This window comes from Epinephelus lanceolatus, chromosome 2 (genome assembly GCF_041903045.1).
Source record: "Epinephelus lanceolatus isolate andai-2023 chromosome 2, ASM4190304v1, whole genome shotgun sequence".
Taxonomy (NCBI): Eukaryota; Metazoa; Chordata; class Actinopteri; order Perciformes; family Serranidae; genus Epinephelus; species Epinephelus lanceolatus.
Genome location: NC_135735.1, coordinates 21,078,054 through 21,098,679, shown reverse-complemented (window position 1 = coordinate 21,098,679; position 20,626 = coordinate 21,078,054). Strand labels below are relative to the sequence as shown.

The following is a 20,626-nucleotide window of genomic DNA, read 5'->3' as shown; positions in this document are numbered from 1 at the left end:
TTCTTCAATATCAACAATCATAGTCAGACACAGGAACACTGATTTGAGCCCACCAGGCACAGGCCCAGGGGCCTAAAGTGTCAGGTCCCCCCCGTCCTTCACCTGTAAAATGTCACTCAAAGAGACACAGGCGCAGGACACATAAAACGACAACACGGAGACACAAAACGACCATGAAAAGACACAAAAAACACCACAAATAGACACAAAAAAGTTAGAGAGATGCTTAACACCTACAGAGACATGCAAACAACAACTAAAAGAGCTGAAACAACTATAAAGTCTGCGTGTCATGCTCCTATGTAAGAGAGGTGTTGGGGCCTTATGCATGTCTGTGCCCAGGGGCCCATTATCTCATCATCCACCCCTGTTGAAAGTCATTAGATAATCATGCTACACCAAGAGGCCTTTAAACAAAACCTTTAAACAAAACAGGGACAGGAGCAGCTAATCATATTGCCACAGATTCTCATGGGATTTGTTTCAGGTTTTGTAGGGGGCATGTAGAGATACTTGTTACCCAGAGAGGTTGGAAGGATATAGCTTATATGTTTTAATGTTATACTATGCCACACTAGCTGCTGAAGTTGTATTTAATGTCCTGCTTTTGCTGTGTGTGAATAAAGACCTACCCTGCTTTACAACAGCTTACTTTTACACTGTCATCTGTAGGCTTTAGTTACTTTCTCTAACTTTTAAACCTGTTTTCTTGGGTATATTCTACAAACGCATATAGCAGGCTCTTCTGTCTGCTTCTCTGTGACATCAGTTTTTCGTTTATCCAAAAATTAGATCATATTTCATCAGGAGTAAAGATGAGCTCTGTTTTCGCTGCGTCAGTTTGACAGACTACAATAAAGAGGCGGGCTTAGCGAGCTCCTCCGCTTTGCTTTCACGTCACATAATGGCAGTATCGCGAGACTACTAACCGTTATGAAGCTCGAGGAAAAAAACTGAGATATCGCGAGAGGACGTAGAGGAAGCTGTTACCGCATGTGTTCCATAGTACGTTTGTGTAACATGTTAGGAAGAACCTTAAATGCCCTTTAATGCAATGACAGAACTGCATCCATGGCGGGACAACTGAAGGTAATCTCAAAGACAGTCTCATATCCTGTCTTCCCTTTTTGTGTTGGACAGTCGGATCATTTGAAACGTTGCTAACTTGATGAGACAGTTCCTGTTTGCTAGTTAGCTGTGTTGCTCCATGTAAAAGTAACGTTAGGGTAGAATCACTGCAGGTTAGTTTAGCTGTGGCGGTCTTTGCATACAGAAACATGTTGTGGTGGTGTCTTTGCCAGCGGATTTAACGTTACTTGCCCTCTGAAACACTGGGCGGTTATTGTTAGAGATTTGCACATAGACAGATAGTTAGGGTTATTTGGAGTATGTTAAGTTTTTAACTGTCAAATAGAGACGTTACTAAAGTCATAGTCTTCCTGCAGAGTAAGTTACCTCTAATCACACATCAACAGTGGTGGACTATAACTAAGTGTAAATACTTAAGGACCATCCTCAAGTACAATTTTGAGCAGTGCCGTACACAGACATTTTTCAGGGTAGGTGCTGAAGTGAAAAAAGGGCACCCCTTCTAGAAAAATGTTTGCACACATGCTGAAAAAACGTTTTGTGCACACTAGGGTGACCATATTTTGATTTCCAAAAAAGAGGACACTCGGCCGGCCACGACAAAGCCTACTTAAATGATACTCGCAGTTTACTCAAAGATGCCTTATAATTTTTATATATATAAAATGTATATGTATGGATAGAAAATTCAGTTATATTACAAAATAATATCTCTCAAAGACAGAAATTCAGATAGGCCCCAATAGGGGACACATACACACTAGAGTGTGGCGATCCGAGCCCGATGGTACCCGACGGGTCGGGCTGGGTTTGGTCAAAAATGTAGCTATAAATTGTATTCGGGCTCGGGTCGGATTCGGTCTGCTTTCAGTGAAAATGTAGTGTAAAAATAAATAAAATCCTATTGTCTGTCCTATTTATTGCTTGGGCACTGTTATTTACGTGACAACACCTGAACATAACACACACAGACACACCTTGGTTGTTTGTTTCTACCTCTCTCCTCACTGGAAGTCTCGGACCTCCAGCCGCCCGCCTCCGCCTTGATTAAACGCTGAAAATAAAATAAAAGAGGGAGACAGGTTTTTCCTATTTTATCTTATTTTGTTTTATTTGTCCCTCTCCTCTCGCTAGAAGCGTTGGACCTCCCGCCTCCCGCTCCCGTCTTAAACACGGAGGTCTCCCTCTCCGCAGCTGAGCACCCATGGCGCATGCCCGGCCTGTTAAATAGCCTGTAACCACTGTGTGACACAAACTCAGTGCTTTGGTCATTAAATAATGTCGGGCTAGGTTCGGGTTCGGACAGAAATATGCTGCCCGTGCCGCACTCTAACACACACACACACACACACACACAAACACACGGAAAACCGGACATTATCATCAGTTTATAAAACCCCCCCGGACGCCCCGGACGGGACGTGAAAAGTGGACATGTCCGGGCAAAAGAGGACGTTTGGTCAGCCTAGTGCACACACAAAGTGCATCCTGACAGAAGGTTTCTATAGCCCCATTTCCACCAAACTCTTTAGATGTGGTACCTAGACCCAAGGTCTGCTTAGCATTTTCACAGCAAACAGTACTCTTAAATGTGCGCAGGGTTGTTGTCACTCACTTGCTGTATTTTCTCATCACCTGTGACACAGATGGAAGTCTGCACCTCGTTTATGATCCACAGAACGAGGTTGCACGCCAACAGTTTTCAGAACAAAACAGAACAGGCTGCAGTGAGAGTCTCTCTCGATTTAAAATTCAAAAATAGCAGGTTTGTGCATTTAGTTCTTCTCAGGCAAGCTCAGAGGTTTAGTGTTGCTGCAGCTCAGAGGAACAATGCTCCACAGCGCTTTTTATTCTTCAAGAGAGGATCAGAGTATGTGCATGAATGCTGGGGAAGTGAGAAAGCAATTTGGCGTCTGTCTCCTCTCACACCGGGCAGTTGATGTGCCCGAAGCTACCAGAGAGTTGGAGGGAGACGGTGGTTTTACACCACACTAGCTTAGTTGTTGTTAGGCTTAATAGTGTGTTATTACCTAAGTTAGGCTGGCTGTATCGAGATGCTTTAGTAGTATGTTTAATTTCACTAGAGTGACAATACAATACCAGTACCTCTTGATCTGGCTGTCCATGAAGGCAGGTCAGGGAGACGTGGATGCTGCTTAACGTGGTGCTAAGCTTGTTTTGACAAGCGAAGTTAAAGATAGAGGGACAGGGACTAGACTCAAATGCAGTTGTGTGACTTAATACAGGCTTTTAATTGAGAATTGATGCCATGGGACAACTTACAAAATTTAAAAAAAAAAGAGAGAAATTTTATTGTCTTTGCACAGAATGCAGGTACTGAGTCAAGTAAATGCAGTTTGGCATCGAAGCAGAAGTGCAACAAAAGCAGTAAAGTGCAGCTTAATGTAAATATGTCTAGTTAAGTGACATGGTCAGATAGTGTCAGTCTTTAAAGCAGCTATAATCAATATTGGAGCCAAATATTTTCCTCAGGAGTTGGAGGAGACCAAAACAGAGCGAAAACAGAGTGAATATTAAATTTAGATTTAGATCCACCAGGTGGACTGAAAAACAACTCAAAATAAATGATGATGTTGCTTTGTGCTGGATGTGGAAATAAGCAACAGGTCACTAACAGGTTTCCCATGTCAACTTATAAGGTGATGATGTGCCAATGGTGTGTCACAACTTCACAACTGCCATAAGCAAGGGGCCAAAAAAAATCAGTTATTGCAGGTTAAACCTCATTGACTTCAAACACAAGCGACACCAACAAAAGTCTGTATACAAACTGTTATTATGGAAATTGTGCAGCTACAACCATCAGTGTTTTCACTGAAGTATCGCCAGTCTGTTCACAGTATTTAATGTCTGACATGAGTCCTTTTGAAGGCTCAGTTTTATGTATTAACATTTCATGCTTTTGTCAACAGAAACAGTTAAAAGAAGCCGTGAAGATCATCGGCTCAGGCAGCCTTCTGTTTGCCTCCTACCTCACTGCGATAGGAGATGAGCGTTTCTATGCCAATCAGTTGATGCCCATACTGCAGAGGGTTGTGGGGGCAGAGACGGCACATGTGCTGGCAGTGAAGATGATCGGTCTGGGTCTGGTTCCTCTTAACCGCTACCAGGACCCTGCATCATTGGTAAGCATTTAACCTCACTTTCTTCTCATGATTATTTCCCAGTGACCCCAGACACCTTGAGACTTAGTTCTTTTTGTTTTAAATGATTCTACAGGAAGTGAACGCCTTGGGATTAAAGTTCAGAAACCCGATTGGGATTGCAGCAGGCTTCGACAAGCACGGAGAGGCCGTGGATGGGTTGTACAAAGTGGGTTTTGGCTTTGTTGAAGTGGGCACAATCACCCCCAAACCTCAGGAGGGAAACCCCAAACCTCGAGTGTTTCGACTCTCTGCAGATCATGCAGTTATTAACAGGTACGTTTTTGATAACTTTGTATAAAGGCAGCTCTGTCTCCCAAGAAATTATGTTTATATACAACTGATTTGAGACAGCAAATAATTTTTTGTGGGAAATGTAATGCCAAGTGAATTAATGAGGGTAATTAACATACCTGGAAAATTGCAAAAATGTACAAATTGGACGTATCTGCAAATTTATTTTATTACCTTCCTTCTCTAACCTAAGTGCTTTTATTGGCTAAACCTAAGACAGGAGTGTAGATGCAAACCTGGGATTCTGATGTCACAGTCCTGCACTTTGAATGTCCACCATCCACCCCAACCACCTCCCTGCAAATCCAGCACAGTACATAAATGTAGTGTTTTATTAACACAAAGAAACAGTGTCACTAAAAGTAATCCTGGCAGCAATGCTGTTGACACAACGGCATAATTATGAAAGAATTTTTTTAAGAAGAAGAAGAAGAAGAAGATATCCTTTATTAATCCCCAAGCGCAAGTTCAATTTTTTAACTCGTCATGTACACACAGGCCCAAAATACACACACAAACAGGACATATACATGCATTAAAAAGAGAGATGTCAGACTGAGGGGCTGCCCATGCACAGACAAGCAGTTTGGGGTTTGGTGCCTTACTCAAGGGCACCCTGGCAGTGCCCAGAAGGTGAACTAGCACCTCTCAAGCTACCAATCCACACTCCATATTTGGTCTGGAAGGAGACCTGAACCGGTGATCCTCTGTTTCCCAATCCAAGTCTCTATGGACTGAGCTACTGCTACCTGAATTTAGTAATAAATAAACATATTTTTTAGGAGACAGGGTTGCAAAGAGATACATCAGGATTATGCTCAAACTGAATGTACACAATAGTACTACTCGGACGGAATTAGTTTTACATAGGGGTGTGGACTAATGTCAGTTTACCACAGGATGTCTGTAATATAAATGTCCGATTCACAAGGGACAAGAAATCTCCATAATTCTACAAGAGATGGGAGTGGTAACTCGGTTTGCGCCCTGGCGTCACCTCCCTGTCGGCATGCATATGCTACGTTGCTTCCTGTAAGCATCAGCTGAAGGATAATAATAATTGATGATTAGCCCAATTTGTAATATTGCCCATGATCAGGATTGTGTGTACACAACGATCAGCAATATGGATTTATATTAGGCCTACTTAACACAACCAGAAGTCTCGTGGCTCTGAAAATGCTTTCTTCTCAAACTTTTTGATTGGTCCCCCACGTAGAGCTATGCAATCATTAGAAGAATGTCCACTATCACGAACAACACCGAATGCTTCTTCAAGTGCCTCCATCATCGGAAGAACGTGGAAAAATAGTTGTAAATGCGGAAAAATGGTTGTAAACAGGACGTGATGAAATATTTACATGCATTTTTACAGAGGATCGCGTTTGCACGGGATTAATATTACCCAAGGTATTTTCTCTGGACCGTTTTACAGAAGGTAAAAGTCGGCGTAATTTTTACTGACGTTATCGGTAATGGTTACAGACATAGCGTGTTCAGACGGGACTAAAATCCCTGGTAATAATTACTTTACCCCACGTCTCCACGTTAATCTAATCCCATCCCTATAGGGCTAATGACAGGTAGGGCTGGGCGATGTGGTCGAAATTAAAGGTATACTATGCAGGATTGTCAGTTACTGTTTTTAAACAGGCACACCAGCAAATGTAAAAGTCAACCTCAAGACTGACTCTAGTTTTTCGTTTCACTGTATTTGCTTTTTTTTTTGGTTTTGCGTGTTTTTGATGCCTGTTGCTTATGGTCTTGCACCTAGTCGCTACCTTTTTATAAAGCCTCAACCTTATCGTTAATGGTGTACAATCATTAACGTCCCAAGCACAGAAAATAAGAATATACAGGCAACACACATCTTGTGGGTCATAAGTGATGATTTAAGAGGGATTACTTCTGTATGAGACTATACATTGTTTTTTAGGAAAATCCTGCGTATTCATTCATTCATTCATTCATTTTCCATGCCCACTTATGGCTGGAGCCTATCCCAGCTGACATTGGGCGAGAGGCAGGGTACACCCTGGACAGGTCGCCAGACTATTGCAGGGCTGACACATAGAGACAGACAACCATTCACGTTCACACCATAGTATATCATAAATGTCAAAGTATTTTTTTATATTAAGATAGACTCAGTTGTCAAATTATTTAGTGTTGCACACAAATAATTAGCATTAAACCCTCGTTGGATCATGTTGATGCTGATTTTGAGTTGCTTGCTTTATAGTAAAAATTTATGACTTTTTTTTCTTTTTTATTGAACGTGTTACGTAGCTTAACACCCTACTTTCATGTAACATCTCACAAAGACTGTATTCAATTTATATAACAGTAAATGAGTCACATTAGTCAACAGCAGGAGACGGTGATGTTACTGTATAATATTTTTTCCCACATGGCTCTGTACGTTCAAAGAGATTAAGCTGCCTACAGGTTTGCTACCAAAGGATTCGCATTCACAGAGCTGTGAATAAGAGTTCATGGGTTAGCCTCCTTTTCTTTGCAGATTTAATTTGCAACACAGATTTGAATGGGCTCAATGAAAGAAAGCTTTCTTTACCAGGTCTTTCCAGATTTCATTTTAATATGTCATTATACACAATACAAACTGGTAATTTATGATAATTTAGAATAATGAGTTATTGCATCAGACCCTGTGAAAACCTTTGCCAGTGGATCTCCAGCAATTTGATTTAAATATTCCATACAGATGTTTTCATGTCAAGGATTTGGTATGAGGTGCACTTCATTAGGTAAATTATAAGGATGACCTAGTTAGGTATAAATTATACAGCAGTACAGTATTTCCACAAAATATTCTTGCGTAATTGGCAAATGGAGCAGGAAAGCAAACTTGCATAATGCAAAAACGACATCTCTCAGACAAATTGCTTTATATTATTCATACAGTATCATGCAGATATACAAACAAATTAGAGTAAACCCGCCTGTCAGGTTGTTGTAATTATATGTGTTGTTTGTATTTTATAATAAGAAATGTCACATTACAATGACATGAATTTATCATGAGACTTAATCCATGGTTGTTAGAAAGGCACCTCAGAAATCACAACGGTGGCTGAAGATTAAGCATACAAAGAAAAACATTATGCCTTATGAGGAATAATCCAACATCTTGAATTTCACTTCGCAAAGTGTCTCTGGTAGGGATGCACCGAATATTCGGTAACTGAATATATTTGGCCGAATATTCCAAAAAAACACACATTCGGTATTCAGTGGAATAAGTGAAAAGCAAGGCCGAATGATAGCGGCGTGTTTTGATAACACAATCAAACAGCGTGCGGTGACGGACAGAGTAAAATGTCGGCAGTGTGGCGATATTTTACTCCGTCCGTCACTGCACTCGCATTTGCGACTAAAAATAGTTTTGTTCAAGCAAAATAAATCATTCAGCACGCTGTGCGAGTACAGATTTCAACCAGCAGCAGAAACTAAAGGCGAATCCCACCAGTTGTGGGTTGAACGGGGGTCACAGACACAAACAGGAATGTATTCCTGTCAAATACAGCGGCCATAGGCTTACCGGTAACGGAGAAGTCTGGCTTCAATAATGTCCTCTTCTTGGCATCATGACTGCCCAAAAGTACCTGAACAGCAGAGCCGTGGCAGCACACAGGTATGTGATGTGTCAGAGGAGAAACGAGCCGTTCACATTTCTCTCTTTGTAGCAGGTAACAGCCCGCAAACCTCACTGCACTTTAGGGACTGTTCTTTACTTATGAAGGGACTTGTCAGGGGAGGAGGGTGGCTGGTTGATTTTTATTTTATTCATTTATTTATTTATTTTATTTTGATCCCCCCTATGTTCATCACTTATTGATGCTGTTTTTTGAAGTATGAATAAGTCAGTAAGTAATTTATTCCATTGAAATATCATTGATGTATTATAGAAAAGTGATTTATCTTTTTATAAATGACAAAAGGCACACCTGCCTCATTTTCGCTGTGATATCGTGATACTACTCAGAACCATGATATTTTCACTGGTATCGTACCGTGGGTCCTAATTTTGTTACCATGACAACACTAATCTGGAGGGGGTTCATCTGCAAAAACTAATGAAAAACTAAACAACGGTATTCGGTATTTGGTACTCGGTATTCGGCCAAGCGTTTAATAATATTCGGCTTCGGCCACAAATTTTCATTTCGGTGCATCCTTAGTCTCTGGGTACAGGATTCTATCCGTGTTACATCCCCATGTAGACACAATCATACAGTTACCATGATGCTCATAACCAAAAAGCAAAATTTAGTGGAAGCACAGGTAAAGGGCCACCTGCTGGACATTACATCCTGATGCACCTTGATTGTGCCATCGTGGCAGCTGCAGGTTCGTCAGCTCCATTAATTCCGGAACAGTGCCCTCTTGAATTTGGGACCCCCATGCTCCTTAAGAAGCACTGGGTGGATGTACCCACAAACGCTCTGAAGCTGACTTCCACAGGGTACTTGACACCCAACCACCCCGCCACTTTGCACTTCACTGTCAGCTCTGTGTGCTTGTCCCTTTTCCCTTCTGAAGGCCGCCTCTATCCCCCACTCCCACAGGACAGTGACCTCAGCCATGATCACTGGCCGGGATGTGGCGGCCCATGGGATGATGTTAGGTCACAGAGAAGGTGTGGTGATCTCCATTGGGAGCTTGAGCTGCCAGTCAAGATCCACTCTTAAGTTCCATTCACACCCAGGTTTATAGGACTGATATATAGGACTCCCTCTGGTAGATGTTCTGTTCTAGCCGCTGTGGTGTTGATGGAAGGTCTCTGCGGTCACTCTCATCCTGCATACCTGTAGGATTTTCACCAGCTTCCACAGGACTCAGACGTGACATGACCTGCATCGACCCTGAGCCAGTGCTCTTTTTTTTTAAATGGACAGGATGTACAGCAGGCTGGGGTTCAGGGCACTGCAGAGTTGGTGGATTTCATCTGAGCCATACCACAGGTACAGGTAGCTGGGGATTGGTAGAGTGTCCTAAGCAGACCTAATGAGGAAACTCAACCTGGCTTGAAGTATCTTCCACATGTCGGCCAAACTTATGAACCTGTTGACCACTCCCTCCCAGGCTATCTAGCGTCCTTGTTGCCGCAGACTGAGTGCTCTGATCTTATATTGCCCCTCCTACATCCTGACAGCCTCTGAAATTCCTCTCCTTCCTTGTGGCTTTGGACCACATCTTGGAAGCTGTCCCCTCACCCCAGGCCAGCCCTTCCTGACTGCGTTCTGCCAACGATCTTACAGTGCTTCAGCCTGCTGATGGCTTGGTCGACTGCTTGTTAAGTCCTCCAGTTGCGTCCAGTTTGGAACGGGGCCTTGTTGTTCTTTACAGACAGATCTAAAGAGAAGATAGTTTTAGTTAATCAACATGCTCATGTTGTTATTTATGTTGTGGAGTCAAGTCTGTTGGTTCCATTCCAACAGTGGCGGGGGGGACTCAAATGAAGAGGCGGCTTCTGGGGGTCGTCCCCCAGGAAGTGTTAAGCGTCCAGCACTTCATTACCTGCATTCTGGTGAATTTTAATGCACCAATTCATGGTGGTAATGTCTTCATTTATGTAAGAGAAAGCACAAAACTGACATTTCAAAATATAAGATATGATTGAATATAACGCAGTGAGGCTTTCAGGCATCAGCTTACCTCATTCAGTGGTGTCTCTGCTGAGTCAACACATGTAAGCATCATTTTACTTTTCACTCTGAAGAGTGGAAGCATCTCTGATCGTGCATAATATGGGGTTGTCTCATATTGAAAAATAAATGCGCTGTCCCCAGTCAGTATGAAGTGCAGTTTGTCCCATATTTTCATGCACAGAACTGTTAGTATGAGGACAATGTGAACGGGTTGCTCAAATATTGGTAGGTACGATTCTGTCCTCCCAAAAGGGACATGTCCTTACCATCCATGTGGAAACCTACGCTCGTTAGTACAGTTATTTATCGCTGAAAATAAAGTATAAAGCAGGAGTTACAAAATGATAAAAACAATTCTAGTCGGAGTAGCATGTGTAATAATGTGTGTGCATGTGTGTGCTTCTCACCAGATATGGGTTCAACAGCTGTGGTCTGGCAGAAGCACAACAGAGGCTGAAGGCCAGGGGCGACACGCAGCAACAGCTAAGTAAAGGTTAGCAGGCAGCAACTTCTCTTCTCAGCGGGGAAAAATGTTTTAGTTTTCCTTTTTAAAAAATTTAAGCTGCTTCAACTTTTAATGGTGCATTAATCTGTTATAAATCTGTCCTGTTTTTCTCTGGTGTGTGTTTATTATTCATTAGTTGCATCGTTTGTTAAAGGAAGCCAAATAATAAATTGGGGATGTGGTTAAATACAGTATTATATTCTATTTTGATGATCTTTGCCTGTCCTTGACTCACGTTTTATTGTGTCTGATCCGTACTTGCTTACAACTCATGTGGCACAGCAGCAGCCTCTGCCCCAGTTGAGTCATGCGTCTGGTGTTGCAGTCTGGGTTTGTGCTTGTTTAAACTCTCCTCTGTGTGTGTGTGTGTGTGTGTGTGTGTGTTTGCATATGTGTCTGTGTTTATAGCTGGCCTTCCCCTGGGCATCAACCTGGGGAAGAACAAGCTGTCCCAGGACGCAGGAGCAGATTACCTAGAGGGGGTGAGAGAGCTGGGCCCGCTGGCTGACTACCTGGTGGTGAACGTCAGCAGTCCTAATACACCAGGTCTCCGGGATCTACAGGGGAAGGCTGAGCTCCGCCAGCTGCTACATACGGTAGGACTGTCCAAATGTGCACTGAATTCATCATCTGGCTTCATTGCTCAGCCTTTTTCCCTCAAAAACTAATTGAATGTGCATCTAAATTATGAATGATACAAAGACATCATCATATACAGAAGAACATAATCATAAAAATAAAATAAAAACTAGCCTCTACGTCTTATTGATTTCATGTCTTATATATAATGTTACAGTGTTGAATGTGGCTCCAGTTTTAAATGATAAGGTAAATATATGTAAAAATAATCCTAGTGAGCAAAAACCTCAGGCTTCAGACCGATCCGAACACTTTGTTTCCCACTGGTTTCTCCACTCTGGTTATAGTATGCTGGGTTTCTTTATATGGTCCTCTCCAGGCATTCTTCTGCAAGTGTTTACACTCTGTAGCCGACACTGCTACATGTAGCTACATGCTAACTTCAGGGAAGCATGGAAACTTCAGCTCCATCCATAAGGACCTGGTTTAGGAACTGGAGGTTCACTGGTTCAAGGCACCGAACCCCTTACTGCCTTGGGCGACCGTCCAAAGGCAGCCCCACGTGCTGATATCTCTCCATTTAATGCATGTATATGTCCTCTTTGTACATCTGTGTGTATTTGGCGCCTGTGTGTATATGACAACAGAGGGAAAAAATAGAATTTCCTCCAGCAGATTAATTAAGTTTATCCTCTTCTTCTTCCCGTCCTGCGCTGACAGTGAAAAGGCATTGAAGACTCGGAAACACTGACAAAGAGAGCAGACTAGGCTTTTTGTGTTGCGGGGCTTAGAGACAGGCGCTAAATGGAGGTTCTCAGACAGAGGGTACAGGTACATGTGTTCCAGCACAGACTGAATGAAAAATAGTAAATGTTTTTTTTAAAAGCTTGTAAACAGGGTGTCTACAGGTCCTGAAAGTCTTAAAATGTCTTAAATTCAATGTTACAGCAATAAGGCCTTTAAAGTGAGGTCTTAACTATTACAAACGTTTTATCTAATTTCATTTATCCATTAATTTCTTTTTGTGAGAATGAGTGAAGCCTCTCTATGTGAAAATCCACATGTTTAATGTAACAGATCTTTAAAAAAAAACAATACTGTAATTTTACTTCATAGTTGCACTTACCTGTTGGCAAAATGTAGACTGACTTTACTCACTTGAATAACCATATTCCTACATAACACTGACACGTCTGCGCTAGACCACATAAATACTGCTTGCCTGCAATGCTTACCTGCAATGTTTAAATAAGTAAAACATGATTTGTCAAAAAATCTGTCCTAAATCTGGTTAAAAGGTGTCTTGAATGCGTCCTAAAAGCAATAAATTTAACTGCCTGATACCTGTAGACACCCTGGTAAACATGTTGCAGAAGCCCCAAATGCAAACCTGAAAATGAGCATCGCAGGTGCCCTTCAAGGTACATTGTGCGTGCAAAAAAAAATAGCCTGTTTAATTAATTGATATCTGCTCTGCGATTAATTGAAATAATATTTTCACTGTGTCTTTACCTCAGTCTCTACTCACTTCTACAGCTGTAACACAACCCACCCAAGTGAAAAGCGAACACTGTTTTCACCCACAGAAAAGGCAAAGATGAGTCAGGACCTGGTTAATGAGTGTGACACAGCAGTGACAAAAGATGTGATGAAAGCCCCTCAGCCTTTCAGCAAAGTGCTTTAGGTATGATGCTGAGTGAAATGGACTTGGCAAATGGACTTGCGTAGCTCCTTTCATGCCTTCCGACCACCCGAAGCACTTTTGTGCTACATGTCACATTCACCCATTCATTCACACACATATTTATAAAGCGGTGGCCGAGGCTATCATACAAGGTGCCACCTGCTACTTAGTTAACCATTCATGTGCACTCACTGTGCTGTGGTCAGCAATTTGGGCTAAGTACCTCGCCTAAGGACACTAAGACATGTAGACTGGAGGAGCCAAGGATCGAACTGCCAATCTTCCAAATAGAGGACGACCTTAGTTGGACAGTGTTTCTGACTAGTCTCCAGTACTTGTAGCTCTCTCTGCCCCCTCACATGATGCACTCACATTCTCCTACAATCTGCTCAGGTGCTGAAGGAGCGCGACGCTCTGCAGGGAGACCGCAAACTTCCGGTCCTGGTGAAGATCGCCCCTGACCTCACTACGCAGGACAAACAAGACATCGCCGATGTCGTCACTGAGGTTGGAAGTTATTTGTTGCAGTCATTAATGGGATACTTTGCTGATTTTCAACCAGCTTTGTATCATAACAGTGTGTGCAGAGTGTGTATATGAGCTATAGTGAACTTCCTCCGTCTTTCCAGCTCCCATATCTCTGCTCATTTCCCAGCTCAAATTGCTGACTCTGGGTCTGTTGCTTGTTCTACAGATTGTACGTCTGCATTAAGACACAAAGAGTATAGAGGTGGATGGCGACAGAGAGAGAGGCCTGTCTCCCTGTTTCTTTCTCTAACTCAGACCAAACGCAGATCAAATGGTAACTTAGCAATACAGTTACCAACCACCATCTTGTTTCCTGTTTCAAAATGAAGTCACTTACGTCAGTGAGGTTCATTGCATTCTGTTAGTGTAGGTTTTCTACTTCTTGAGCAAAAAGCAAATGCCACAGCACTTTTTCTCTGTTTCCTCTTTTCATGTTGCACCAATTTCAAAAGTATTTATATAGAGAGTCTTTCCAAGAAGTGAAATACTTCTTAAAATTTTCTAACAGGGCATTTATTTTTTATTTACTGGCTTGTTCTTAGTTTATTTTTTCTTGAATTGAATATTTAGTTTTTATTCCATGAGATTTTTTAATTCTGTAATATCGCCATATTTTATTTCAGCTTTTATTTTTAATTTTTTTTATGGCAAATAGAAAAGAATGTGCAGGTTTAATTCAGATTGGATTCTCTAGTCAAGTCAAGTCAATTTTACTTATATAGTGGTTTAGCAAAAAATCTGTATCCTTGTTTTTATACTGTCACCTCACGGCAACGATGACAATCACATTATGTACAATTAAAGGCTAGTGAGTGAATAAGATGACTCTAGAAAATCCCTATGGTCAGTTCTCTCACGGTGTGATATGGAGACAGGAGCTCTATGATGTAAGACGGGGCGAGGCCATTTAACACTTTGTAGACAAACATCAGAATCTTATCATGTATCCTGTAGCTAACCGGCAGCCAGTGTAGGGAGACAAGAGTGGGGGTAATGTGCTCTGTCTTCTTTTTTGACCTCTTGTGTGTCCCTTAGATGTGAAGTCTTTTTAGAAAGTCAAACTGGCACCAGAAAATATACTTTCTTCTTTTACAGAATTTCATCCTGAATCAGCAGTGTTTTTAAATTGTTGTGTTGTTGTATTATCCCCTCAAAAACATACAAACTTTTCACCAGGAAAAAAGGAATTCAAGTTCAGGATAACCTGTGTTACCCAGATCACATGCTCTTATGCAAACAGCACAGACTATGGGGTGTGCAAGAGCCTATGCAAGAGCCTTCTTTTCTGAATGGCAGTGGGTCAGATGAACAATTCTTTTAAAACTTTAGCATCACTGAGATCTTCCTTCTTAGTAACAAAACATAGCAAAGTTACAAAGTGCCAAACAAGGCGGATAAGATTTAAACATTTTGGCACTAGGATGAAATAAATCAGGCAAATAATGAATGAAACTGAATAAAATATGCCCAAGAAATAATGAAATTAGATAACATTCATTCACTGCTGCGTTCTCTCTGCTGCACCCTCACATTCTTGCTACACGCGTGCACACACTTCTTCTTATTGTGCTCACACACTCAAATACACACCTACACCCTCAAGACTGCAATGGAAATAAGCTCTTGGGCTTTATTGTGTTTTATCCTTTTGACATAATTCATTGCTCTGTGTTGGATGTCGTTGATTTAATATCACTGCTGAGCTTTCCTACATGTCTCAGCTAACAGTTTTTACTTAAAAGCCTGCCATTATAATTAGGCTCCTGTCTTCCTCTCTGCTCATCACTTGTTGAGTAGCTTTTTAAAAAAAAAACAAACACAGAGAGGTGTTTTTGTACTCGTTGGAGCGAGCAGGAGACAAACCTTAATGGAAGAGTCATTAAGGAGGGAATAGAAACATATAAACAGCACTCTGTCTCTCTTGTTGTCTCAGTACATTTTACATTAGAGGTATTTACACACCTCGCCTACATACATCAGTTCTGTTCCTCATTTCCCGTCCTCTCCTTGGTGTTTGTCCTCCTTTGTGTTTGCAGCTGGGAGTGGATGGTTTAATGGTGTCTAATACGACGGTGTCCAGACCAGAGACGCTTCAGGATCCACATAAGTCTGAAGTCGGTGGGCTGAGTGGCCAGCCGCTCAAAGACCTCTCTACTCGCACTGTGAGGGAGATGTACAACCTCACCAAAGGTATTTATTTACACAGCAACATCTTCTGTCCATTTCTGAGTATAAAGACAGTACATCTAAAATATACCTATAATATATGTATTTTTTTTTATAGGTAAAGTACTTATTATTGGGATAGGTGGTGTTGCCAGTGGGCAGGATGCCCTGGATAAGATCCGTGCCGGTGCATCACTTGTTCAGCTTTACACAGCTCTGGCCTACCAGGGTCCGCCTGTAGTGACGAAGATAAAGCGAGAACTGGAACATCTTCTGAAGTGAGTATGGTTGTAAATTAAAGGGTTTTCCTTTCATAAAGTTGGAGATTTTTTGTTTAAATGGAAGTTTGAGGATTTTTGCAGGGCTTCTTTTAAATAAAGGATAATTCTGGGTTAGTAGAAAATTAGGCGTCTTTTGGGAAATAATAAGAATAAGAATACCTCCACGTGTCTCCCTCCACCTTGAATTTAAAGGAATTGGGCCTGGTAAGTCCTTGCAAGTCCTTGAATTTGATGTTTAAGAAGGTGTGAGAACTCTTAGCTGCTGAAATCTGTGACTGCAGTGCTTTAGAGTCGACAGGACAACAAACAAGCAGTTAGACAATCAGACAAACCTCCAGGTCATCTAAACAGATTTGAGAAAATGAAAATGAATGGTAATATTATAACTAAAACTGCCAGTTGTTAACAACAACTACAGAATATAACCTGACGTCCTGATTCAACTTTGACCTTCTGTAATTGCTGTGGTTATACATGCACACCGTTTTACGATTATTACGGACACTTCTGGCAACTCAATTTTGGCTCTGCCCTTTTAATAATGTGTTTCAGATAGTCTGACCAAACTGTTGGCTTGTGTACAAACTGCATCTTGCCCTGTCTAGCATCCTTTTAGCGTTGTAACAGAAGCATTTGACAGCAAAGCTTGTGCAACTGCAATGAGACAGCTGTGCTCTTATTAATGATCCAATATGATCCATGTAAAGTGAAAACATTGCAACGTATCATCATCCAGGGTGTAAATACAGACAGTGCAGGCAGAAGGCCCATGAGATGGGGGTCCCATAGACAGAGTGGGCCCTCCAACAGTGTGTTGGGTGGAGAATGGACCCTTATGACTGATTGCCAACTTAGAAATATGCCTGTTTTCAAAGAGGAACTCTCATTAGATTAAAAACAACATCATTCATTATATATGCCCTTGTAAAAGGCAAAGCCATCTCGGTCAGGTTTTTTTAATAGTCAATACCATCTATAACAAAATTATATGCTTATTCCAAATAAACTGTAATAAACTATCAATTAAACTAATATTCTTTAGTATTTTTATAATAAACAGATATGCAGTGATGATTGCTGGGTAATATGTATGTTAATGTTATCCAGTGTCAAGTCTCTGATCATCTGATGAGAGGATATATGCACGATAGCGTATGCTATTGTGCCTGTCATGATAGCGTGCTCTGGGGCCCGTCGTAACTACCTTACACCACTCATCTTCAGGATACACCTTTATTTTGGAACTCTGTGTCACTGTCAAACAGCACCAGGCAGATAATGGCTAGCAGCCAAGAGAAGGATGATGAGGATAATGTTATTTGCAGAAAAGCAACAGTGTGGAAATATTTTTTTGATTCTGAAAGAAAACAGACAGACAAACAGAGCACATGTCGTATGTAAACGATGCTGTTATGACATAAAATAAGGAAAGATGACATGTATGGCCAAGTGTCTCAGTCTCAACTTTATTGCAGCAACATTAGCTGCTCTGTTTAAACAATGTCAAGCTGAAAAAAAACTGTATGCAGGCTGAAATTAAGCTGTGCTGTCAGGAAATGCAGTGATGTTAACTGACAGTGAGTAATAATGAATGTAATTTGTAAGCTATGAGGAGAGGAAAACTCCGCAAGCAGCTAGGCTAATTTATGCAATGTTAAAATGCTCAAGCTTATAACATGTAACTAGCAAAAACAATTGTTCTGTCCATGAAGCTTGACAGTTATTGTGGAGCCAAATTGTATACTTTTGTTCAATGATCTTGCTGTCAATTCATGTTTTATGGCTGTTGGGAGAGGTTTGAGACAGATAGCCTTCAAGTCTTCGGAAAAAGATGATGGAAAGGTCTTTCTGAGGTTAACTTATCCCATGTGCTGTTTTATATGTGTTAGTGGAGTCGATTCAAAGAAAACTTTACTTCGCTCTGTATAATTATTTACAATTATTTATATTTTATTTTTATCTTTTATGGCTAAAAAGCAAAAAAGGAGGAGTGATGGCTTCTTCTGTAACTGATTGTGCTAAATCATATTGATGGCAGGCCTCTTGGCAAATATCAATGTCCAAAGAATCAAAATAATATTGTATCATGATGAAAATAGTGATTTACACCCCATAGTCTTATGGCATTAGTTTACACAATTTTCCTCTTACATATCAGTTGCTATGTCTTTCAAAAGTGAAAATATGTTATTTGATTCCCAACACAAATATATTGCAAGTCCTTACAAACTTATTTATTTATTGTTACAGAGAACAAGGTTTCAGCAGTGTATCAGAGGCGGTTGGAGCAGATCACAGGGGAGCGGACCAGTCGACTCATAAGCAGAGCATGCTGAAAGAGATGGTAAATGTTAACACAGACACGCAGCACCCACCTGTAGCTGCCATCTCCTCCTGTCAGCCAACATGATCCTCACCTTTTCCTGAACTGCAATGAATGTCGAGTATTTGCGTCCTTCTTGGTTTCCAGGATGAGATATGGTCCGAACTGATAGCTGCTGAAATTATGTCTTTAGATTTTTGTGAAGAGCACATCTCCACTCCTCACTTTTACTTGAAAATCATGGTAAAGTCAATAATGATAAATGTTTGATGTTGTATTAAGAAGCTGAGGTATGTTTGTAACTATTTCAGACAGTCATCCTTTGTTACAGTGTAACAGCGCTATGTGTTTCTCAAGTGCTTACTGACACCAAAGTGCTTGAACTCTTCAAACAAACCTTGCTCATACATTTTTTACAGAGCTATACAAACTGTTTTGTGTCTGTCTTGTGTATAAAGAAATTAATCTGACATGATGTTATATGGATGAAATAGCAAAACTTGTTTGTGATCCTCAGTTTTAGGAAATGTCTGATACACAAATTGAAGCATGTGTTCAAATGTTCACATTGTGTTATTCATTGCCTTTCAAAAAATACATTATTATTGATAAACAAATGTCAAAATGCTAAAACTTAATGAGGACATGTTCAATACAGTACAGCACACAAATGCAGTCAAACACAACAACAACAACAGCTCAAATGTTATTTGGGTTAAAGAATCAAGATATTTATTTTTGCTGTGGTGTTATGAGAAATGATGTGTAGCGGCAAAGTTTAGGGTGTTTATGAGCTCCCCGTTTAAAAAGGTACTGTACGCCAGACTTGATCAAAGCTCCGACAGAGAAGAGTTTGCAAGTTTATACCATGGTAATGGCATATATCATGACTGGGTAATTGTTCTGTAATTAATTAAGACATGGTTTAAAGTAACCATACTGTTCTTTGTCTGCAGCTGAGTATCAGTACTTGGTACCTTTTAAGGTATCAAGCGAAATTACCAGTACCAAGTAGTGTCAAAATGTCTCCGGTCAAATAACACCTGCATTTGATCCTTTTTGTGTGGGGGTCTGATTCTGGCCCATCCTAACTCACTGCCTTAACAGCAAACTTTCTGTTGCTGCCATCTCCGGAGCAACTGTTCTCCTGATGAACAATCAATTCATCTTCCCAGCTAACATCCAACACCGAGCCTTTAAATGGCTCCAACGTATTCACACAGACACTGAAGTGGCCCAACTCTCTTGTTAAAACCAGTAATAACCATTAGGTAATGTTAGCCACGTGATGCTAACAGCTAGCTCTGTCACTGGGTGGACACTCAAAACTGTTCTGGCGTAGAGCTCACACTCTTGCACCAGCAGCTACAACTCATACAGTCTTAGGTCTGAAGTTGAGCACAGAGTACTTAGCAGAGTTAGCAGCTCAGTGTGCAGAGATGCCACCAAAATGTTCAGAAGTATGGCTGTACTGCATTTCGCTTCATTCACATCACGGATATCGAATAAAGTACTCTATTGGTATCTGTATCACTTTAAAGGTACTGGTATTAGTACTGGTATCATAGTTTTTCACACAATACCCAGTCCTAACATCATCATGATCAATTATTTTCTTCTTTCATTTGGTTTAGTTCTGAATTTCCTTTGACAACCTGTTTGTTCTTCCTACGTTATCTTGTGTAGATGATCCTGTGAGATTTTTAATGAAATATTAAAAGATCTGTGTATTGTATATCATGAACAAAGACTTCTTAAATAAATACATCACCAAGAACCAGCACTAAATCGATATCAGCTCCTGACTGGTCAGTAATGAAATATTGATGAGCTCCAGGACAATTGTAGCTGCTATCTGTATTTATGTAACATTAATTAATTCTAAATTCCTAACACTGCCCTAATGATGATGAAGTTGCTGGTGTCATAATAACACCAGCAACATTTAATGTTGCATAACTGCGTGTGTACATTTTGTTCTCACCCGTCATGGTTGACAGTGAAAAACATTTGAAAGTGCGGACTCACATTACTAAATGTAATGAAAATGCAGCTTGCGTGTAAAGAGGTGTAACACCAGCAACCTCATGAAACACTTACAAATACAACATCCGATAAATCTGAAGCAGTGCAGTTGTTTGACTGTTTTAGCAAAGTGTTTACTGCGCCTACGACCTCAGTGCTGCCACCTGGCTCTGATGCTGATGGGTTTCGCCACACTTAAAATGTGATTGTCTCGGCATCATTGAGTCAAAGTAATACTCGTTATCATTGTAAAAATAAGTCTGTAGTTAATAACTCAGGACACAGTTTCTGTCAGTTTTAAGCACTCCCTCATTAT

The 20,626-nt window shown here is 40.9% G+C and overlaps 1 protein-coding gene across 1 annotated transcript; it reads left to right on the top strand.

Moving 5' to 3' along the window:
- Positions 1-962: 962 nt before the first annotated feature.
- Positions 963-20,073, top strand: dhodh (dihydroorotate dehydrogenase). Its single transcript, XM_033631535.2, has 9 exons — positions 963-1,089; positions 4,023-4,235; positions 4,330-4,529; positions 10,630-10,712; positions 11,133-11,320; positions 13,381-13,494; positions 15,552-15,705; positions 15,800-15,959; positions 18,213-20,073. Exons 1-9 carry the CDS (start codon positions 1,072-1,074, stop codon positions 18,370-18,372), a joined length of 1,290 nt encoding a protein of 429 aa, XP_033487426.1. The 5' UTR covers positions 963-1,071; the 3' UTR covers positions 18,373-20,073.
- The last annotated feature ends 553 nt before the right edge of the window (positions 20,074-20,626 follow it).

Coding starts and splice junctions, on each gene's coding strand:
- dhodh (XM_033631535.2), top strand. Junction 10,713..11,132: donor GCAGCAACAGCTAAGTAAAG/GTTAGCAGGCAG, acceptor CTGTGTTTATAG/CTGGCCTTCCCCTGGGCATC. Junction 15,706..15,799: donor GATGTACAACCTCACCAAAG/GTATTTATTTAC, acceptor TTTTTTTTATAG/GTAAAGTACTTATTATTGGG.